Source organism: Oncorhynchus mykiss, chromosome 2, assembly GCF_057628025.1.
Source record: "Oncorhynchus mykiss isolate SJ-2025 chromosome 2, ASM5762802v1, whole genome shotgun sequence".
Lineage (NCBI taxonomy): Eukaryota > Metazoa > Chordata > Actinopteri > Salmoniformes > Salmonidae > Oncorhynchus > Oncorhynchus mykiss.
In genome coordinates this window covers 76,671,807-76,694,856 of record NC_143023.1, presented here as the reverse complement: position 1 = coordinate 76,694,856, position 23,050 = coordinate 76,671,807, and the positions used below count along the sequence as shown (strand labels likewise).

The window sequence follows — 23,050 nt, the reverse complement described above, 5'->3', positions numbered from 1 at the left end:
TTTCAAAATACTAAATACCTTCATATACCGGCTCAACATTTTGTGGCCCCCTATCAACTCAAATTCACTGCATTGGTGTCAGACGTCTGATGCCATTAAAGGTGTGATAAAAATTGTCTGCTAAATGACCAAAATGTTATGTGAAAATGAACACTTGCAAAGCACATTGGGTATAATTCTAGTGATTCCCGTCCCCAAACAAGGCCAAAATTTGATTACAATACAAAATGATTTGGACAATAAGCAGTTGTGCCAATTGTTATTGAAATTGGTTCAGTGGGTACTGAGGGAACATAGGACTGAAGGAACACTATTAGCTGGTAAGGTTAGCCGGTAAGGTTAGCCGGTAAGGTTAGCCAAAACTCTCAACCCATTTAGTGGCCAACATAAAAGTGACGTAGACGTTCATTGGCGGAAACTGAGGTTTTGTTTGAAACTGCTAGTGAGTCTGGTGAAGCTAATAGTACAGAAAGTGAGTGAGTGGGTTACAGTGTTGAAGAAAAAGGGAAACGATAAGTAAAGATATGTTGGGAAAATAGGAAAACACTAGACTCGTTTTTGGTTGGAGTCAGGGTTTTGGATGAATGCTACTTGGGAAATCTGTTTAAACGTCTCCAGGAAAATCTGGAATGTGTTGGAAGAAAGTGTGGAGTCGGTGAGAGTCACAAGTGTTTTTTTGTGTGTCTGCGGAGCAGAAGAAGCGTGTGTTAAGACTAAAAAAGATATGGAGTGGAATGTTTCCTGCATGGATTTTAAAGGGGGTTATATCTGGGGTGGTGCAATAAATAAAGGCAGAGGATTTAACTGAAGAATCGATGAAGTGGTTGGTGCACATCAATTGACCTGCATGGTAACAGTAGATGGAGAAAATAAGTTTACTTCATCCATACTACTGTTTTTAGTCTCTCCCTTCTCATATAAAGTTAGGATTCATGAGATACCCTGTAAGAGCTTCTGTGCACAAGCCCCTTCAGTGTCATGAATGTAAAAGATTTGATCATGTGTCAAATGTGTGCAGAAGGGAACAATATCATATGCCAGATGAAGGGAAATTCTGCAACTGTGGAGGTAAACATGCTCCTGAACTCTTGGAGTGCCCTGGTGAAGGAGAATGACGTGGCAAGGGTAAGGAGTGTCCTATCTGGAGGTGGTGAGAACATTTGGAAGGAACGGGTAGCGGGGAAGAAGCAACAGTAGTAGAGACCCCAAGACCAGTGAAGGTTTCTCATCAACCGAGGGATAGTGAAATGCTACATGTTAAAAAGGTGAACTTTGTATTATTTATTGCAATGGTCATAAACTGTACAGCACAAGTGGGGAAGAAGTCTAAGAAAATTGGAATCATTGAATGCCGCTGAACGTTTTTTGGGTCTTTGTGATTTTACAGCCGAGGAGGTGCAAGAAATCCAGTCGGTGAATGTAGCACAATCACAGGCCCCTGAGCCTGTGTAGGGATGTATTTTGGAGTGGACTGTGATTGAAGAAGTATGATGTTGAATTTGTTTTTAAAGAAACGTTTTTTAGTCGTTTTATTTTGTATGATATCATTTTACTGGATTTTTTTTTTTAAATGTCTTATTTAATACCCCATCCAGCTGGTGGCGGTAATGGCTGGTGGCGGTAATGGCCATTAACATTGGATGCCAACCGCCGTTTAAAACCCATCGAAGAAGAAAAGCCGGCAAGTGGCCAACTCTTATCCTAGAGAACGATATGAGTTTGCGCCATCCCTGCTCTAAACACATCCCTGCTACATCCCTGCTCTAAACAAAAGCCTGTTTTTAGGTTTTCTAACCAGTAACTCTCCTGGAAGAGGGTTGGCCACCCATCATACCGTGAGCATGACCAAGACAAGGCAGGCAGTAGGTGTCACATAGACCAGTTGACAGGAGTTTAATGAGTCAAAGTAAGAATCTTCAAAGCAAACTTAAGAGAGTAGGATGGGGTGATGGGGAAACCTGCCACGGCCAAGCAAAACAGTGATATAGTGACCCCTTGTGGTAGACCACGGACTTTTTCATTTCCAGAACACTGCTGACGACATTCAAATGCGCCAACTGTGTCTCGGTAATCACATGATTTTTTATGTTGCGTCAATTGTGTAGTAAACTCTCGCAGCTATTATCTCAACGATACAGTGAATATTACATCACATTGGAGAATAAGTGAACACGTAGAGCAATTTATTTAAATCGTTAGGCCTCGACCTTGAACACTTTTTTAAAGCGAAGTAGCTTTAAACGTTAGATAGCTAACGTTAAGCACTTTTCCTTTTCATGACTAACTTCTGCTTGTTGCAACAGTCAGTCAGGATGGGCCATTTTCTATCTCTCACCACCTTACTGTACCTGCTTGTTACGAGCTGCTCGGGCTCCCCTCCCTCGAATTTCATCCTCCTGTTCGCGGACGACCTGGGGTTCGGCGACCTAGGATGCTACGGCCATCCAACCTCGCTCACCCCCAACCTGGACCGATTGGCGGCCGACGGACTGAGATTCACTGACTTCTACTGCACCAGTCCCGTCTGCAGCCCCTCCAGGTAGTAACTAACTAGCAACATATTACAGTAACAATAGCTAATATCCTTATCAAAATCAGGAGGCTGTGGGGTATATATGAGGAACAACTCTACAGTTTAGGGGTGAGTGAGGTGGGCAGTGAAAAAAAAATCTAAATATTGGTCACGTGCACAGGATACAGCAGGGATACTCAACTACTATTTGAGAAGGTCCAGTGACACATTCCCTAGGTGGCAAAAGTCCGGATGTATATCGTACTTTATCGGCGCTGTTCCACAGCGTAGTAACAAACATAGTCGTCTACGACTTAGGAAACATGTTGTTATATAAAATGTACATTAAATTACTCTAAAATGTGAATGAAATACAACTTCTTTCGAATGTAAACATGTGCAATATTTCATCAACTTTGCGCAAGATGAAAAGTGGTTGCATATGTATCTATGCAAAAGGTTCACTGTGAACCATTGTACATGGGCCTTGAATAAAATAAAATCAAATCAAGTGCATGTTTTCTGGAGAACAAAAGAGTTTAACCTAAATCTGAATGCTCAGAACTTCACTGTGGGCCATGCAATAATTAAGCAATAAAGCACTTCTGCGAGACATGGTAGAGTGGCCAGGGAAGCCACTCCTCAGTAAAAGGCAAATGACGGTCTTCTTGGAGTTTTCCGAAAGGCACCTAAATGACTCTCAGACCATGAGAAACAATATTCTCTGGTTTGATGAAACCAAGATTGAACTCTTTGGCCTGAATGCCAAGGGTCACGTCAGGAGGAAACCTGTCACCATCCCTATGGTGTAGCATGATGGTTGCAGCAGCATGCTGTGGGGATGTTTTTCGCGGCAGGGACTGGTTGACTAGTGAGGATCAAGGGAAAGATGAACGGTGCAAAGTACAGAGAGATCCTTGATGAAAACCTGCTCCCGAGCACTCAGGACCTCTGACTTGTGCAAAGGTTCATCTTGCAACAGGACAACGGCCCTAAGCACACAGCCAAGACAACGCAGGAGTGGCTTCGGAACAAGTCTCTGAATGTCCTTGAGCGGCCCTGCCAGAGCCCGATCAAACATCTCTGGAGATACCTGAGAATAGCTGTGCAGCGACACTCCCCATCTTTTGGGAAATGCTGTAATTTATGAGGACTAAATGTATTATACATTTTTTGTAAAATGTCTCCCCAATTTTGATCTGGTCTCATTGCTGCAACTCCCCAACAGGCTCGGGAGGCGAAGGTCGAGTCATGCGTCCTCCGAAACTGCACTTCTTAACACCTACCTGCTTAACCCGGAAGCCAGCCGAACACCAATGTGTCGGAGGAAACACCGTTCAAAGATGAGACTATAATAAATACCGCTTTTATGCCATACAAGCAAGCCAAACACCCGTTAGTCCAAATGTGCTTTTCAGATATCCATATCATAAAACTTATGTCAACATTTATGATCCCTATGTTTGATGTACAGTTACAAGATGGCATGGCTTTATACCCTGAGTTGTCCTGAACAGAATTAGCCTATGTTTGATGTACAGTTACAAGATGGCATGGCTTTATACCCTGAGTTGTCCTGAACAGAATTAGTTGTCCTGAGTTGTCCTGAACAGAATTAGCCTATGTTTGATGTACAGTTACAAGAGGGCATGGCTTTATACCCTGAGTTGTCCTGAACAGAATTAGCCTATGTTTGATGTACAGTTACAAGATGGCATGGCTTTATACCCTGAGTTGTCCTGAACAGAATTAGCCTATGTTTGATGTACAGTTACAAGATGGCATGGCTTTATACCCTGAGTTGTCCTGAACAGAATTAGCCTATGTTTGATGTACAGTTACAAGATGGCATGGCTTTATACCCTGAGTTGTCCTGAACAGAATTAGCCTATGTTTGATGTACAGTTACAAGATGGCATGGCTTTATACCCTGAGTTGTCCTGAACAGAATTAGCCTATGTTTGATGTACAGTTACAAGATGGCATGGCTTTATACCCTGGGTTGTCCTGAACAGAATTAGCCTATGTTTGATGTACAGTTACAAGATGGCATGGCTTTATACCCTGGGTTGTCCTGAACAGAATTAGCCTATGTTTGATGTACAGTTACAAGATGGCATGGCTTTATACCCTGGGTTGTCCTGAACAGAATTAGCCTATGTTTGATGTACAGTTACAAGATGGCATGGCTTTATACCCTGAGTTGTCCTGAACAGAATTAGCCTATGTTTGATGTACAGTTACAAGATGGCATGGCTTTATACCCTGGGTTGTCCTGAACAGAATTAGCCTATGTTTGATGTACAGTTACAAGATGGCATGGCTTTATACCCTGGGTTGTCCTGAACAGAATTAGCCTATGTTTGATGTACAGTTACAAGATGGCATGGCTTTATACCCTGGGTTGTCCTGAACAGAATTAGCCTATGTTTGATGTACAGTTACAAGATGGCATGGCTTTATACCCTGGGTTGTCCTGAACAGAATTAGCCTATGTTTGATGTACAGTTACAAGATGGCATGGCTTTATACCCTGAGTTGTCCTGAACAGAATTAGCCTATGTTTGATGTACAGTTACAAGATGGCATGGCTTTATACCCTGGGTTGTCCTGAACAGAATTAGCCTATGTTTGATGTACAGTTACAAGATGGCATGGCTTTATACCCTGGGTTGTCCTGAACAGAATTAGCCTATGTTTGATGTACAGTTACAAGATGGCATGGCTTTATACCCTGGGTTGTCCTGAACAGAATTAGCCTATGTTTGATGTACAGTTACAAGATGGCATGGCTTTATACCCTGGGTTGTCCTGAACAGAATTAGCCTATGTTTGATGTACAGTTACAAGATGGCATGGCTTTATACCCTGAGTTGTCCTGAACAGAATTAGCCTATGTTTGATGTACAGTTACAAGATGGCATGGCTTTATACCCTGAGTTGTCCTGAACAGAATTAGCCTATGTTTGTTGTATTGCCGCAGACCACTCATCTAAATACACTCATGACTCCATTCTATGTGCACCAAAATTACAATCTGCTTCTCTGAATTGCCTTGTAAAAGCATAACGCTAAGATCATATTAAAAAAATTATAATATGCCCACCTGACCCAGATTGCGATTTATAATGGACCGTTTTTGGAGTGCTTAAAGAACTACTGTAATTGTGTGAAGGTGTGGATGCGGGGCTGTGTTCCAAACAAACACACTACAAGTGTGCTTGCTCTAGTTCCTCAACAGCACAGCTAGGAGGGCTCTTAAGAGCACTGTTCTTGTTAGAATGAACTTATGAACTGTGCACACTTTGGAGAGGTGTGTTTGGCAACTTGAAAACACCAGTTAGACCTTTCACTCAAACCCCTTGTCATTGTTTTGTCCCAAGTTTTCCAAGAATATTCTTATTATGTTACAGAATGTATCAAGAGTATTTTCAGATTTCGTTATCAACAAATGCAGTGAAAAGTACAGTAAATGTAAAATGCACATATAATCAACAGTGTAATGTTTGGATTCAGTCTTGTATCATGCGAACAGTTGTCCTCAGCTTTTAGTCTAATAATTTTTCCATAATCTCCAAACTGTTCCCTTTTAATTGCTACCATGGTTATGCATATGCTTTCCATATTTCTTCTGTAAGAAACATTTTGATGTAGACCTATCCTATCCATAGCACAACATCTATTTTGTGTTCATCAACCACTTGTATCAATGTTTTAAATAAATTAAATGATGGTTGTCTTTTCCCATCAGGGCGTCTTTGCTGACAGGGCGCTACCAGACCCGGTCAGGGGTGTACCCGGGGGTGTTCTACCCTGGTTCCCGCGGGGGTCTACCGCTGAACGAGACCACCATAGCGGAGATGCTAAAGCCCCTGGGCTACGTCACGGCAGCCATGGGGAAATGGCACCTGGGCGTGGGGGAGAACGGGATGTACCTGCCCACCCAACAGGGCTTTGACCACTACCTGGGGGTCCCCTACTCCCATGACATGGTCAGTGTGTTCACTGGTAGTTGTTAATTGTTTGGGTAACTGGTAGTTACTACACTGAACAAAAATATAAATATAACATGTAAAGTGTTGGTCCCATGTTTCATGATCTGAAAAATCTCAGAAATGTTCCAAACTAACAAATAGCTTATTTCTCTCTTGTGCACAAATGTGTTTACATCCCTGAGCATTTTTCTTTTGCGAAGAGAATCCATCCACCTGACAGGTGTTGCATATCAAGAAGCGAATTAAATAACATGATCATTAGACAGATGCACCTTGTGCTGGGAACAATAAAATGCCACTCTAAAATGGGCAGTTTTGTCAGACGACACAATTCCACATACAGTGGGGAGAACAAGTATTTGATACACTGCCAATTTTGCAGGTTTTCCTACTTATAAAGCATGTAGATGTCTGTAATTTTTTATCATAGGTACACTTCAACTGTGAGAGACGGAATCTAAAACAAAAATCCAGAAAATCACATTGTATGATTTTTAGGTAATTCATTTGCATTTTATTGCAAGACATAAGTATTTGATACATCAGAAAAGCAGAACTTAATATTTTGTGCAGAATCCTTTGTTTGCAATTACAGAGATCATACGTTTCCTGTAGTTCTTGACCAGGTTTGCACACACTGCAGCAGGGATTTTGGCCCACTCCTCCATATAGACCTTCTCCAGATCCTTCAGGTTTCGGGGCTGTCGCTGGGCAAATTCAAATAGCAACCTATCAAATGCAATTGTGTTCGTTGTCCGTAGCTTATACCATAACCCCACCTCCACATTCCATAGGCCACAATCAACAGCCTGATCAACTCTATGCGAAGGAGATTTGTCACGCTGCATGAGGCAAATGGTGGTCACACCAGATATCTGTGACCAACAGACGCATATCTGTATTGCACCCTCGACAACCACTGTGATTATTATTATTTGACTCTGCTGGTCATCTATGAACGTTTGAACATCTTGGCCATGTTCTGTTATAATCTCCACCCGGCACAACCAGAAGAGGACCCCAGTCTGAGGTCCTGAGCGCTCTGGAGTTGGTTTTCATCAAGGATCTCTCTGTACTTTGCTCCGTTCATCTTTCCCTCGATCCTGACTGGTCTCCCAGTCCCTGCCACTGAAAAACATCCCCACAGCATGATGCTGCCACCACCATGCATCACCGTAGGGATGGTGCCAGGTTTCCTCCAGATGTGACCCTTGGCAATTAGGCCAAAGAGTTCAATCTTGGTTTCATCAGACCAGAGAATCTTATTTCTCATGGTATGAGTCTTTAGGTGCCTTTTGGCAAACTCCAAGCGAGCTGTCATATGCCTTCCGTCTGGCCACTCTATCATAAACACCTGATTGGTGGAGTGCTGCAGAGATCAAATCTTATTTGCCACTTGCGCCGAATACAATGTGTAGACCTTACAGTGAAATGCCTACTTACAGGCCCTTAACCAACAATGCAGTTTTAAGAAAAATAAGTGTTAATTAAAAAATTGAAAGTAAAAGTAACAAATAATTAAACAGCAGCAGTAAAATAACATAGCGACGCTATGTACAGGGGGTACCGGTTAGTTGAGGTAATATGTACATGTAGGTAGAGTTAAAGTTACTTTGCATAGATAATAAACAGAAAGTAGCAGAAGTGTAAAAGAGGGGTATTGGTAGCCCTTTGATTAGCTGTTCAGGAGTCTTATGGCTTGGGGGTAGAAGCTGTTAAAACTTCTTATGGATAGGGGGCAGCATTTTCACGTTTGGATGAAAAGCGTGCCCAGAGTAAACTGCCTCCTACTCAGTCCTAGATGCTAATATATGCATATTACTAACAGTATTGGATAGAAAACACTCTGAAGTTTCTAAAACTGTTTGAATGATGTCTGTGAGTATCACAAAAACCTGAGAAAAAATCCAACCAGGAAGTGGGAAATCTGAGGTTTGGAGATTTTAAACTCCGCCTCTATTGAATATACAGTGGGATATGGGTCATCTTGCACTTCCTAAGGCTTCCACTAGATGTCAACAGTCTTTAGAACATTGTTTCAGGTTTCTACTGTGAAGGGGGGCTGAATGAGAGGTGAATGAGTCAGAGGTCTGCCAGCAAGCCTCGGTCTCGTGACGCGCCGTCATGAGAAAGTTACCTCTCTTTCCATTGCTTTTCTACAGACAAATGAATTCTTCGGTTGGGACATTATTGAACATTTATGATTAAAAACATCCTAAAGATTGATTCTATACATCGTTTGATTTGTTTCTACGACCAGTAATATAACTTTTTGGAATTTTAGTCCGACATTTACGCTGGACTTGCCCTCGCCTCGTGAGTTTCGATTTGTTTACTAAACTCCCTAACAAAAGGAGGAATTTGGACATAAATGATGGAACAAATCAAACATTTATTGTGGAACTGGGAGTGCATTCTGACAAAGATCGTCAAAGGTAAGTGAATATTTATAATGCTATTTCTGACTCATGTTGACTCCAACATGGCGGCTATATTCTTGGGTTGTGTATGTCGTCTGAGCGCCTTTCTCAGATTATTGCATGGTTTGCTTTTTCCGTAAAGTTAAAAACAAATCTGACACAGCGGTTGCATTAACTTCAAATGGCTGCATTGGCAGTATTGAGTAGCTTGGATGAAAAGGTGTCCATTGTAAACGGCCAGCTCCTCAGTCTCAGTTGCTAATATATGCATATTATTATTATTAGTATTGGATAGAAAACTCTAAAGTTTCCAAAACTGTCAAAATATTGTCTGAGTATAATAGAACTGATATTGCAGGCGAAACCCTGAGGGAAATCAAAACAGGAAGTGGCTTCTATTTTGAAAACCATGTTCCATAGCCTCCCTTTGCTGGATTTAAAGGGATATGAACCAGATTCATTTTCCTATTGCTTCCTCAAGGTGTCAACAGTCTTCAGACATAGTATCAGGCTTTTATTTTGAAAAATGAGCCAGAACGATAACATCGTGTCAAGTGGTCACATGAGATTTGCTCGCGCAACAGAATTTGGACAGCCATTGTCTTCCCCTCTCCTACTGTGAAAGACATTTGCGGTTGATATATTATCAATTACATATTTTAAAAACAACCCGAGGATTGATTACAAAAAACGTTTGACATGTTTCTGTGGACATAATGGAAACTATTTGGAATTTTTGTCTGCGTTGTCGTGACCGCTATTTCCTGTGGATTTCTGAACATAACGCGACAAACAAACAGAGGTATTTTGGATATAAAAATCATCTTTATGGAACAAACGGAACATTTGTTGTGTAACTGGGAGTCTTGTGAGTGAAAACATCCAAAGATCATCAAAGGTAAACTATTAATTTGATTGCTTTTCTGATTTTCGTGACCGAGCTACCTGATGCTAAGTGTACTTAATGTTTTATCGTGAGATCGATAAACTTACACAAACGCTTGGATTGCTTTCGCTGTAAACCATATTTTCAAAATCTGACACGACACGTGGATTATATTGCACTTGTGATTTCATGAATATAAATATTTATAGTAATATTTGTATGTAGCGCTATGCTATTCACCGGTTGTTGATGACGCTTATCCCGATAGGGAGATTGCAACCATAACAAGTTAAAGAGAAGTATATCCTTAAATCTGTGAATCACACTTGTATCTTTTATTAATGTTTATTTTGAGTATTTCTGTGATTTAATGTGGCTCTGTGCAAATTCACGGGATGTTTTGGAGGCAAAGCCAAATGTAAACTGAGGTTTTTGGATATAAATATGAACTTGATCGAGCAAAACATATATTTATTGTGTAACATGTTGTCCCGGGAGTGTCATCTGAGGAAGAATATCAAAGGTTAGTGATTCATTTTATCAATTGTTCTGTTTTTTGTGACTCCTCTCTTTGCTTGGAAAATCGCTGTATGCTTTCTGTGACTAGTTGCTGACCTAACATAATGATATGTTTTGCTTTCTGTGACTAGTTGCTGACCTAACATAATGATTTGTTTTGCTTTTGCCAAAAATCTTTTTTGAAATCGGATACTGTGGTTGGATTGATGAGAATTTAATATTTAAAATGGTGCCTAATACTTGTGTTTGAGAGAATTTAATTATGAGATTTCTGTTGATTGAATTTGGCACCCTGCAATTTCATTGGCTGTTGGCGAGGGATTCCGCTTGACACCACACGGCCAGTTCTATGATCACCTGCCTATAGGCTGTCATATCGTTATCGGTAATCAGTCCTACCACTGTTGTCATCGGGAAACTTGATGATGGTATTGGACTCGTGCCTGGCCATGCGGTAATTAGTGAACAGGGTGTACAGGAGGGGACTGAACACGCCCCTGTGTTGAGGATCAGCATGGTGGATGTGTTGTTACCTAACCTTACCACCTAGGGGCGGCCCATCAGGAAGTCAAGAATCCAGTTGCAGAGGGAGGTGTTTTAGTCCCAGGGTCCTTAGCTTAGTGATGAGCTTTGAGGGCACTATAGTGTTGGAACGATGAAATCTAGTCAATGAATAGCATTCTCACATAGGTGTTCCTTTTGTCCAGGTCGGAAAGGGCAGTGTTGAGTGCATTTGAGATTGCATCATCTGTGGATCTGTTGGGGCGGTGTGCAAATTGGGGTGGGTCTAGGGTTTCTGGGATAATGGTGTTTCTGTGAGTCATGACCAACCAGATGGTTGTCCTTCTGGAAGTTTCTTCAATCTCCACAGAGGAACTCTGGAGCTCTGTCATAGTGACTATCGGGTTCTTGGTCACCTCCCTAACCAAGGCCCTTCTCGCCCGATTGCTCAGTTTGGCCGGGCGGACAGCTCTAGGAAGAGTCTTGTGGTTCCAAACGTCTTTCATTTAAGTCTGATGGAGGCCACTGTGTTCTTGGGAATCTTCAATGCTGCAGACATTTTTTTATACCCTTCCCCAGATCTGTGCCTTGACACACTCCTGTCTCGGAGCTCTACGGACAATTCCTTCGACCTTATGGCTTCAATCATGTCCAATCAATTAAATGCACCACAGGTGGACTCAAATCAAGTTGCAGAAACATCTCAAGGATGATCAATGGAAACAGGATGCACCTGAGCTAAATGTCAAGTGCTAAGCATTTCTAAACCTGTTTACACTTTGTCATTATGGGGTATTGTGTGTAGATTGAGGATTTTACATTTTTAAAATTAAATAATACATTTTAGGATACGGCTGTAAAAGTCAAGGGGTCTGAATGCTTTCCTCAAGCACTGTATATTGTCAGTGTCTCTGTATTCATTGCCACAGCCAAGGGAGAGCAATGACATTGACACTTTTGCATTAGTTTGCTCTCATCCTCTTCTCCCTCTCTGCCTCCCCCCTTTGTTTGTATCTCTCTTAACTCTCTCTCCTTGTCTCTTTCTTTCCCAGGGACCCTGTCAGAATCTGACATGTTTCCCTCCAGATGTTAAATGCTTCGGAAACTGTGACGTCGGCGTGGTAACCATCCCACTAATGCACAATGATGTCATAAAGCAGCAGCCTGTGGACTTCCTGGATCTGGAGAGGGCTTACAGTGACTTTGCCACAGACTTCATCACCCAGTCTACCAGGAAGAAACAACCCTTCTTCCTCTACTACCCCTCTCATGTAATCATCTCTTCTTCCTCTACTACCCCTTCCATGTAATCATCTCTTCTTCCTCTACTACCCCTCCCATGTAATCATCTCTTCTTCCTCTACTACCCCTCCCATGTAGTCATCTCTTCTTCCTCTACTACCCCTCCCATGTAGTCATCTCTTCTTCCTCTACTACCCTCCCATGTAGTCATCTCTTCTTCCTCTACTACCCCTCTCATGTAATCATCTCTTCTTCCTCTACTACCCCCCCATGTAGTCATCTCTTCTTCCTCTACTACCCCTCCCATGTAATCATCTCTTCTTCCTCTACTACCCCTCTCATGTAATCATCTCTTCTTCCTCTACTACCCCTCCCATGTAATCATCTCTTCTTCCTCTACTACCCCTCCCATGTAATCATCTCTTCTTCCTCTACTACCCCTCTCAGTAGTCATCTCTTCTTCCTCTACTACCCCTCCCATGTAATCATCTCTTCTTCCTCTACTACCCCTCCCATGTAGTCATCTCTTCTTCCTCTACTACCCCTCCCATGTAATCATCTCTTCTTCCTCTACCACCCCTCTCATGTAATCGTCTCTTCTTCCTCTACCACCCCTCCCATGTAATCATCTCTTCTTCCTCTACCACCCCTCCCATGTAATCATCTCTTCTTCCTCTACTACCCCTCCCATGTAATCATCTCTTCTTCCTCTACTACCCCTCTCAGTAGTCATCTCTTCTTCCTCTACTACCCCTCTCAGTAGTCATCTCTTCTTCCTCTACTACCCCTCTCAGTAGTCATCTCTTCTTCCTCTACTACCCCTCTCAGTAGTCATCTCTTCTTCCTCTACTACCCCTCTCAGTAGTCATCTCTTCTTCCTCTACTACCCCTCTCATGTAGTCATCTCTTCTTCCTCTACTACCCCTCTCAGTAGTCATCTCTTCTTCCTCTACTACCCCTCTCATGTAATCATCTCTTCTTCCTCTACTACCCCTCTCAGTAGTCATCTCTTCTTCCTCTACTACCCCTCTCAGTAGTCATCTCTTCTTCCTCTACCACCCCTCTCAGTAGTCATCTCTTCTTCTTCTACTACCCCTCCCATGTAGTCATCTCTTCTTCCTCTACTACCCCTCTCAGTAGTCATCTCTTCTTCCTCTACTACCCCTCCCATGTAATCATCTCTTCTTCCTCTACTACCCCTCTCAGTAGTCATCTCTTCTTCCTCTACTACCCCTCTCAGTAGTCATCTCTTCTTCCTCTACCACCCCTCTCAGTAGTCATCTCTTCTTCCTCTACTACCCCTCCCATGTAATCATCTCTTCTTCCTCTACTACCCCTCCCATGTAATCATCTCTTCTTCTTCTACTACCCCTCTCAGTAGTCATCTCTTCTTCCTCTACTACCCCTCTCAGTAGTCATCTCTTCTTCCTCTACTACCCCTCTCAGTAGTCATCTCTTCTTCCTCTACTACCCCTCCCATGTAATCATCTCTTCTTCCTCTACCACCCCTCCCATGTAGTCATCTCTTCTTCCTCTACCACCCCTCCCATGTAATCATCTCTTCTTCCTCTACTACCCCTCTCAGTAGTCATCTCTTCTTCCTCTACCACCCCTCCCATGTAGTCATCTCTTCTTCCTCTACTACCCCTCTCAGTAGTCATCTCTTCTTCCTCTACTACCCCTCTCAGTAGTCATCTCTTCTTCCTCTACTACCCCTCTCAGTAGTCATCTCTTCTTCCTCTACTACCCCTCCCATGTAATCATCTCTTCTTCCTCTACTACCCCTCTCAGTAGTCATCTCTTCTTCCTCTACTACCCCTCTCAGTAGTCATCTCTTCTTCCTCTACTACCCCTCCCATGTAATCATCTCTTCTTCTTCTACTACCCCTCCCATGTAGTCATCTCTTCTTCCTCTACTACCCCTCTCAGTAGTCATCTCTTCTTCCTCTACTACCCCTCTCAGTAGTCATCTCTTCTTCCTCTACTACCCCTCCCATGTAATCATCTCTTCTTCCTCTACCACCCCTTCCATGTAGTCATCTCTTCTTCCTCTACCACCCCTCCCATGTAATCATCTCTTCTTCCTCTACTACCCCTCTCAGTAGTCATCTCTTCTTCCTCTACCACCCCTCCCATGTAGTCATCTCTTCTTCCTCTACTACCCCTCTCAGTAGTCATCTCTTCTTCCTCTACTACCCCTCTCAGTAGTCATCTCTTCTTCCTCTACTACCCCTCCCATGTAATCATCTCTTCTTCCTCTACTACCCCTCTCAGTAGTCATCTCTTCTTCCTCTACTACCCCTCTCAGTAGTCATCTCTTCTTCCTCTACTACCCCTCTCAGTAGTCATCTCTTCTTCCTCTACTACCCCTCCCATGTAATCATCTCTTCTTCCTCTACTACCCCTCTCAGTAGTCATCTCTTCTTCCTCTACTACCCCTCCCATGTAGTCATCTCTTCTTCCTCTACTACCCCTCTCAGTAGTCATCTCTTCTTCCTCTACTACCCCTCCCATGTAATCATCTCTTCTTCCTCTACCACCCCTCCCATGTAGTCATCTCTTCTTCCTCTACCACCCCTCCCATGTAATCATCTCTTCTTCCTCTACTACCCCTCTCAGTAGTCATCTCTTCTTCCTCTCATATGAGAAGCTAACAATCGTTTCAAGTTCAAAGGAAGTGGGTGCTCCTCCAACAACCTTCCAGGTGAACAGTCTCTTCCCCCCTTTCTGTCCTCTAGCACACCCACTACCCCCAGTATGCAGGCCCGGCAACAGCAGGGCGGTCTCGAAGGGGTCCGTTTGGTGACGCTCTGCTGGAATTTGACTCTACAGTAGGGAATCTGCTCTCAGCTCTTGAACATACTGGAGTCCTCAACAACACTCTCATACTGTTCACTGCTGATAATGGGTAGGAACTGTGTTGGTGTGTGTGATGATGTGTCAGTGTAGTTTACTAGCAGCGTGTACGGATATTATGTAATGGTTTAGTTGCCTACAGTATGTGTGCTTGTGTTTACTACTGGTTTTACAACAAATATGAAAGGACTAAGCCTTTCCCATTTCAACCTTCGGTGAATCTCTCCAATCCCCCTCTCTCCCCACCCAGGCCTGAGTTGATGCGTATGTCTCGGGGGGGTAATGCTGGTCCTCTGAAGTGTGGTAAGGGCACCACCTATGAAGGGGGCATGAGAGAACCTGCCATCGCCTACTGGCCTGGGACCATCACACCAGGTCTGTCAGGAGAGATATGTCCTCTCAACTACAAAATACATGTATCATCACACTCACCCACCCATATTGGCTGAATGTTGTAGCCTTGAAGATCCCTTGTTTAATTTCAATAAAGAAATTGCCAGGCTTATCATACTGCTGACATATGTGTATGGGGGTATTCACAGAGCAGGAGTTAGTTGGCATGGTCACATTTAGCCCCCTGCATTTCAACTAGATTCGGAACTACAGTGCATTCAGAAAGTATTCAGACCCCTTGACTTTTTCCACATTTTGTTATGTTACAGCCTTATTAAAAAATATATTAAATCGTTTTTTTCCCTCATCAATGTACACACAATACCCCATAATGACAAAGCAAAATCAGGTTTTTAGAAATCTTTGCATAAAATAAAATGACATTTATAAGTATCAGACCCTTTACTCAGTACTTTGTTGAAGCACCTTTGGTAGTGATTACATCCTCGAGTCTTCTTGGGTATAACGCTACAAGCTTGGCTCACCTGTATTTGGGGAGTTTCTCCCTTCTCTGCAGATCCTCTCAAGCTCTGTCAGGTTGGATGGGGAGCGTTGCTGCACAGCTATTTTTCAGATCTTTCCAGAGATGTTATATCAGTTTCAAGTCTGGGCTCTGGCTAGGTCACTCAAGGATATTCAGAGACTTGTCCCGAAGCCACTCCTGCGTTGAAGTCTTGGTGGTTCCAAACTTCTTCCACTTAAAAATGATGGAGATCACTGTGTTCTTGGGGACCTTCAATGAGGCAGAAATGTTTTGGTACCCTTTTGCAGATCTGTGCCTCGACACAATCCTGTCTCGGAGCTCTACGAACAATTCCTTCAACCTCATGGCTTGGTTTTTGCTCTGACATGCACTGTCAACTGTGGGCCTTTCCAAATCATGTCCAATCAATTGAATTTACCACAGGTAGACTCCAATCAAGTTGGAGAAACATCTCAAAGATGATTAATGGAAACAGGATGAACCTGAGCTCAATTTCATGTCTCTTAGCAAAGGGTCTGAAATCTGTTTTCTTTTGCCAAAATCATTATTGTGTGTAGATTGCTGAGGGAAACGTTTTTTTTTAATCAATTTTAGAATAAGGCTGTAACGTAACAATGTGGGAAAGTCAAGGGGTCTTATAATACTTTCCGAAGGCACTGTACATCTAATTTGAACTATATTTTCTAGGGGTCACCCATGAGCTGGCCAGCACCCTGGACATCATGCCCACCATCGCAGGGCTGGCGGGGGCCAAACTACCAATGGTGCAGCTGGACGGAGTGGACATGACAGACATCTTGGTCAACCACGGACCGGTATGGGAGACATTCAATTAGTTAAACGTAATTTGGGTTGAAGAATAGAAGATGGATACATTGCATAATGTGTTCTTGACTTAAACACTTGGACATTGTTATTCATACCTATTTAACGTCCTGTGTTGTAGAGTAAGAGAGAGGCCATGATGTTCTACCCTACAGACCCCAGTGAGAAGTACGGTCTGTTCGCTCTCAGGCTGGGCAAATACAAGGCTCACTTCTACACACGCGGTAAGTGTGTGTGAGAGTAACGCACAATGTAGAATAGGGTACTCCAAAGTTCCTGTTTTGTGTTCATGATGTGATTGCTGTGCTCTTTTGTAATTAGCCTTTTAACAACAAGATGCATTTCTAAACAAAGGGGCCAGCCAGAGGCTGAAATGGAACCTGGCCTAAATCTAACATTTCTATCTGAACCACCTTTCCCTCGTTGTCTGTCCCCAGGTGCAGGCCACAGTGAGACCACCCCAGACCAGGACTGTCACATAATCTCCTTCCTGAAGCCCCATGACCCTCCCCTGCTGTTTGACTTGGAGTCTGACCCCAGTGAGAACTATCCCTTGTCTCCGCTGGGACGCCCCGACCTGCAGGCCCTGCTGCAGAGGATAGGCGTGGTCAAGGAACAGTTTGAAGCCTCCATGGTGTTTGGGGAGAGCCAGATCGGGAAAGGTAGCGACCCTGATCTTGAGCCCTGCTGCACCCCGCACTGCACCCCCAAACCTTCCTGCTGCCAGTGTGGCTGATGCACCCTCAAACCTACAGTACTGCTTGTACTATACCTTAAGACTAGTTCTAGTACCTCTTACTGTGGATGAGGTACCCCCAAACCTAACCTCTGAAAGTGTGGAAAGACAGTTCTTTAAGCCATATGAGAGACTGTGGGAAGCAGCACCTTTTCAAACATTAGAAATGGTACATCCAGCATGGCCATTGTTCCACATGAGTGTCTGACTACTAATTCTATGGATGCGGGCACCCTCATGTGGACCCTGCATCCCAGTGACAACACCACCCAAAGACTATGACGCACTTAGCAACTGTGTGGTGTTTTATCTTCAGCCGTTGTAGAAAAGATGCATTGTTAAAACACTCGTAAGCCTAAGTTCCATCGCTATTGGGGAAACCGGGCTAGTTTTTACAAAAGACGGTGTGTGTATTATTTTTAAATACAGGATTATATTAATACATTCTCTTTCACTATAAAATAGTGTAACATCTCACACCCAGAGGAGAGGAGTGGTAGTTAAGTTCAAACATGTCTTTACGAACTAGACAGACCTTCATGTAAACAAATTGTACAAATCTAGGGAAATTTATTTTACAGATGCCAATTTCATATAGCCTAGCTAGTCTATAATCAGGTTGTTGGTTCGAGATGCATTAATGTTGACATTTGAATTACAGTGGCAGATCTGAAGTTAGGATTTTACCCTATAAATTAACAGATTCATGAAACTGTTGTGACCCAGTAGCACGGTGACACAAGCACAAGAAAGAGACAGTCAGACTAATTTGGACATCAAGCATATATATTTTATTCATAAGACCAAACCCATGACAAGGCAGTGTATTTTTCTTAACTTTTAGATTTGTACAAGTCCTCATTTTTTAAAGATAACTTTGTATTTGTCACATACTGATGCTCTAGTTATACAGTGAAGTCCAAAGTTTTGATGAACTGTTAACTGGATGTTTGAGCTGCTATACAGGAATAGGGAATCCTTGGGGGTTGGTTGGTGTACTGTATCTATCAGGGAAGATAGAAGGGCTTCATCTAAGCTCTTACAGGACAGAAAAACAAACTGGTACAGGTAAGAGATGGAGCATGTCTGGAGCTCAAAGCCATGGGCTATATTGGCAAGATGCGATAGGTTCCTGTATAAAAACAGGCTCTCTGAAAGCTGTTTTAATTGGTTCTGCTCTATCAACAGATTGGCCAGCAATTGGATCTCAGCAAGGTCAAAGGTGACACATTTGTCCCCTGTGTTGCTAAAGCCTGTCTGTGGGGTGAATGTTTGAGTTAGCAAGAACCCAAAATGTCACCTTAGTGGTTGACGTAGCACACATAAAACTGGTAATTTAAATTGGTTTTCATGTTTGTCATCTTTTTTGAATTTCTCTTATTTTAAATATTTAATTTCAATAACATACATAACGTAAAGGACACAGCACAATCTTTTCCACTCTTTATAGTATTTACAGGATCTAACTGACAGCGATACACACTGTCACTAATGATAAACTGGTCACCATGGAGGTCCCATGACTCCACTCATCACCAGCAGATCAATGATGCTCTTGACTACATTATCCTTTTTTTTGCTGTTTAATATTTGTTGAAGAATAAAAGCAGTAGATGATGTATCTGGGTCTAGAAGCGAGCCCCTCGTCTACACTACTGTACTCAACCTGATATTGGGGATTGCAGTAGGATGCCTGTTATTTCAATTCATTCTGTGTTCTCCACTTCTCTATACTCCCATCTGTTTGATGTTGCACTGTAGTCTACAGTATGCTAATTGAACTGGAAAAAGACAACTGAAAAGTATAATGTCCTACTATAAGTAAGCAAACCATGTACTGTATATTGGTTTACCTATGACCAGAAGAAATCAAGGAGTACATTTGGAAGGGTCATTTCTTAAGCAGAATATGAGCCATTAGACATTGTAAAATCAACTTCTAAAACTGTACTGCTCAGACCAACTAGAAAAAAATAAAGTTTAACTTAAACTCTACCCTGATCCACCTCAAAGAGAAGGTGGAGGGACACGAGAAGAATACACCACTCAATTCTAAGCATTATCTGTGGCCTTATTCTCAGTGTACTCATCAACTTAAACAGACCGACACACATGTACAATAGTGTTTCCTGTGAGGGAGTAGTGTTGAATTATGGCTTCTCCTGTCCTCGACCTGATATTGATTGATGATCTCTAAACATGGTGTAGTACATCAGGACACTTCACTGTTGGAAAGGAATATAACATTGGTAATTTTGATATTATTGTATTTACACCATTAGAAGTCCAGAAGCTAAATCATTTTTTCTTCTCGCTCTGTTCCCAAAGCGCTGACAGTTATCACCCCAGTTTCCATAGCAACCTCTTCCTGACACTCCGCTGGAGATTTGATGAGAGATGACTATTGCAACTGTTCTTTCTGATCTGACGCCAACAAATTTCAAAACTATGTATTTCAAAATGGTGGACATCAAATAAGCTAGGGGAAGGGACTACAGAAGAGAAATGTAACCAGGCATAAGCCACAGAACAAACCAGTTAAAGGATAAGTTCTCTGGTTCCCGACCCACTGTTTGATAAACACTGGGCTAAAACATCTTCCCATTTCATTTTCTTTGTCTTCCTCCTGTTTGATTATTGGTTGTGGATGCTACTTACATAGTTTATATGCATGAGGTGTCTGTATTTCTCTACTGCCTATACATATATTTACAGAACACAATGTCTCATACGGTACAGGGGTTACCTCGGACCAAGTCAGATAACTGCTCTACTTCGCTTCAATCTCACTACCAGTCGAAAAGCAGTTTGTCGATATTGAACAAATATACACTACCGTTCAAAAGTTTGGGGTCACTTAGACATTTTTGAAAGAAAACTATTTTTTTTCCATAAAAATATCAAATTGATCAGAAATACAGTATAGACATTGTTAATGTTATAAATGACTATTGTAGCTGGAAACAGCTGATTTTCTTATGGAATATGTACAGAGGCCCATTTTCAGCAACCATCACTCCTATGTTCCAATGGCACTAATCCAAGTTTATCATTTTAAAAGGCTAATTGATCATTAGAAAACCCTTTTGCAATTATGTTAGCACAGCTGAAAACTGTTGTCCTGATTAAAGAAGCAATAAAACTGGCTTTAAACTAGTTGAGTATCTGTAGCATCAGCATTTGTGGGTTCAATTACAGGCTCAAAATGGCCAGAAACAAAGAACTTCCTTCCGAAACTCGCCAGTCCATTCTTGTTCTGAGAAATGGAGGCTATTCCATGTGAGAAATTGCCAAGAAACTGAAGATCTCGTACAATGCTGAGTACTACTCCTTTCACAGAACAGCGCAAACTGGCTCTAACCAGAATTTAAAGAGGAGTGGGAGGCCCCGGTGCACACTTGAGCAAGAGGACAAGTACATTAGTGTGTCTAGTTTGAGAAACAGACGCCTCACAAGTCCTCAACTGGCAGCTTCATTAAATAGTACCCGCAAAACACCAGTCTCAATGTCAACAGTGAAGAGGTGACTCCGGGATGCTGGCCTTTTAGGCAGTTTTCAGCTGGAAATGTGCTAACATTATTGCAAAAGGGTTTTCTAATCATCAATTAGCCTTATAAAATGATAAACTTGGATTAGCTAACACAACATGCCTTTGGAACACAGTAGTGATGGTTGCTGATAATGGGCCGCTGTACACCTATGTAGATTCCATACAAAAAATACTCAGTTTCCAGCTAGAATAGTAATTTACAACTTTAACAATGTCTACACTGTATTTCTGATCAATTTGGTGTTATTTTAATGGACAAAAAAAAGTTATTTTCTTTTAAAAACAAGTGACCCCAAGCTTTTGAACGGTAGTGTATATTTACACCAAACAATATGATCCAGGTCCTATTCAATGTTGAGCTGGTTTTGTGTCCTAATAGCTCTGTGTGTGCATTACCCTCCTAACCATGCATTCGAACATGTGAAATAGCAGTAGTAGGAATATAATACGTCATATCTAAAATAACAGGTGCCAAGACCCTTATTCCTATAACTGTATCATAGAAAACAAAAGGTCAAATAAACAGGCAATCCATCTAGAAGAGGGAAAATAAACAAACAAATGAATCAATAAATAAAACACATAGCATACTGTAGAACTGAAATGAACATTTCAGTTTCAGAGAGAGATATAGGGGTATTTTTTGCAATGGAGAGAAGACCCACCAGCATCCTCTGGTGATTGAAATTGATAAACATACAAGCAGCAGCAGGAAGAAGAAGAGAAGACTGTTGTCATGGCAACATTTCCTGCTTCCTGCCTGCTCTACTCCAGGTAGATGTCTTCGGTGGGGCAGGCATACTCCAGGTGCTCCTGGTAATACTCCTGGAAAGCCCGTCTAGAGAGGGAGACAGACAAGAGGGATTAGCTTAGCCAACAGATGTCCTACTAAAATCACCCAGCAATAATGTCTCAGTCAGACTAACATCATGGTTCTAGTCCAAGATGAGCCTCAGCTTAGTAAACATTTCTCCATACCATCATTCCCCATTTTAGGCTCCCGAGTGGCGCAGCGGTCTAAGGCACTGCACCTCAGTGCTAGAGGCATCACTACAGACCATGGTTCGATTCCAGGCTGTTTCACAACCGGCCGTGATTGGGAGTCCCGTAGTGTTGCGCACAATTGGCCCAGCGTCGTCCGGGTTAGGGTTTGGCCGGGGTAGGCCGTCAATGTAAATAAGAATTTGTTCTTAACTGACTTGCATAGTTAAATACAAGTACACTGACTCGCCCATCCCTGCTCTGCCCTCTGCTCTGCTGTGTCCCATCTTTAATAATTCAAACCTGATATGCCTGATTCATACAAGATTAACAGGACAGGAACTGCGGTCATTATAAACCCCAGCTCGTTCTGTACTTTCTTCTCCTCTCCATTATGCCAACTGAACTAAATGGCTTAATAGGTAGGCTATCGTTTCCACCATTATTATTCCGACCACAGTATGCCACTTTTTTTCACATCAGCAGTAATGACAGAGATTGGGAGATGTGTGAAAGCATTGTTAGACTACTGGAGAACAGCCAATGCTACAACTTCAATAAAATAAATAATGCTGTGGAGAGGCAGAGTACCAGAGAGTGCTGTCCTTATCCCTAGGTTTACAAGCAGAGCTTAAAAAGGAATGAGAATCGTGAGAGGGAGACACTGAGGTACTGTGTGTGACTCACCCAACACTCTCGGCCACACGCCGCATTGACTCCTGGGAGACGAAGACGTGGCAGGCAAACCTGTTCAGCATGGGGTGCTTAGTGATGAAGCCAAAGTAGCTGAGGAGAGAGCGAGAGGGGGAATTAGGTGAAATGTAAATAAAGCAAGTTGATATTCTTGGTGTTTATCGTCTAATGAAATGTATCCTCAACATGTATTTTCATACCAATTGTTTTTGGGGTGGCATCCACAGAAAGAGATGTTCTTCATCTGGAAGAAGTGACTACATCTGTCAAACTGGAGAGAGAGGACAGCAACACAATTAGACCCAACCAAAACAGAGCAAACTAGAATGCTATTTGCCCCTGAAAAGAGAGTACACAGTGGCAGAATACCTGACCACTGTGACTGACCAAAACTTAAGGAAATCTTTGGCTATGTACAGACTCCTTGAGCATAGCCTTGCTATTGAGAAAGGCCGCC

The 23,050-nt window shown here is 42.4% G+C and overlaps 2 protein-coding genes across 4 annotated transcripts in view; one reads left to right on the top strand and one right to left on the bottom strand.

The window, feature by feature from the left end:
• The first annotated feature begins 532 nt into the window (after window positions 1-532).
• arsa (arylsulfatase A) lies at window positions 533-18,710 on the top strand. Of its 2 annotated transcripts, none has more exons than XM_090208302.1 (8): window positions 533-2,539; window positions 6,264-6,504; window positions 11,886-12,104; window positions 14,814-14,983; window positions 15,182-15,306; window positions 16,496-16,623; window positions 16,755-16,806; window positions 17,071-18,710. In XM_090208302.1, exons 1-8 carry the CDS (start codon window positions 2,277-2,279, stop codon window positions 17,367-17,369), a joined length of 1,497 nt encoding a protein of 498 aa, XP_090064428.1. In that variant the 5' UTR covers window positions 533-2,276; the 3' UTR covers window positions 17,370-18,710. The 2 variants fall into 2 exon arrangements, with proteins under 2 accessions (XP_090064428.1, XP_021428300.3); XM_021572625.3 differs by having other exon boundaries at window positions 16,755-16,857.
• The window catches only part of mapk8ip2 (mitogen-activated protein kinase 8 interacting protein 2), a 145,028-nt gene continuing 140,115 nt past the window's right edge, over window positions 18,138-23,050 (bottom strand). For both annotated transcript variants that reach the window (XM_021572558.3, XM_090208291.1), the window contains exons 13-15: window positions 22,794-22,864; window positions 22,588-22,686; window positions 18,138-21,757 (exon numbers count right to left, since the gene is read on the bottom strand). In XM_021572558.3, coding sequence (XP_021428233.3) covers window positions 21,685-21,757; window positions 22,588-22,686; window positions 22,794-22,864 — 243 coding nt within the window. In that variant the 3' untranslated portion in view covers window positions 18,138-21,684. The remainder of the gene's footprint in view (window positions 21,758-22,587; window positions 22,687-22,793; window positions 22,865-23,050) is intronic.

Excerpts from the sequence above, each read along its gene's own strand:
- arsa (XM_021572625.3), top strand. The coding sequence starts at position 2,277 with ATGACTAACTTCTGCTTGTTGCAACAGTCAGTCAGGATGGGCCATTTT. Across the intron at positions 12,105-14,813 it reads TCCTCTACTACCCCTCTCAT|CACACCCACTACCCCCAGTA; the intron begins GTAATCATCTCT and ends TCTGTCCTCTAG. Across the intron at positions 15,307-16,495 it reads GCCTGGGACCATCACACCAG|GGGTCACCCATGAGCTGGCC; the intron begins GTCTGTCAGGAG and ends TATATTTTCTAG.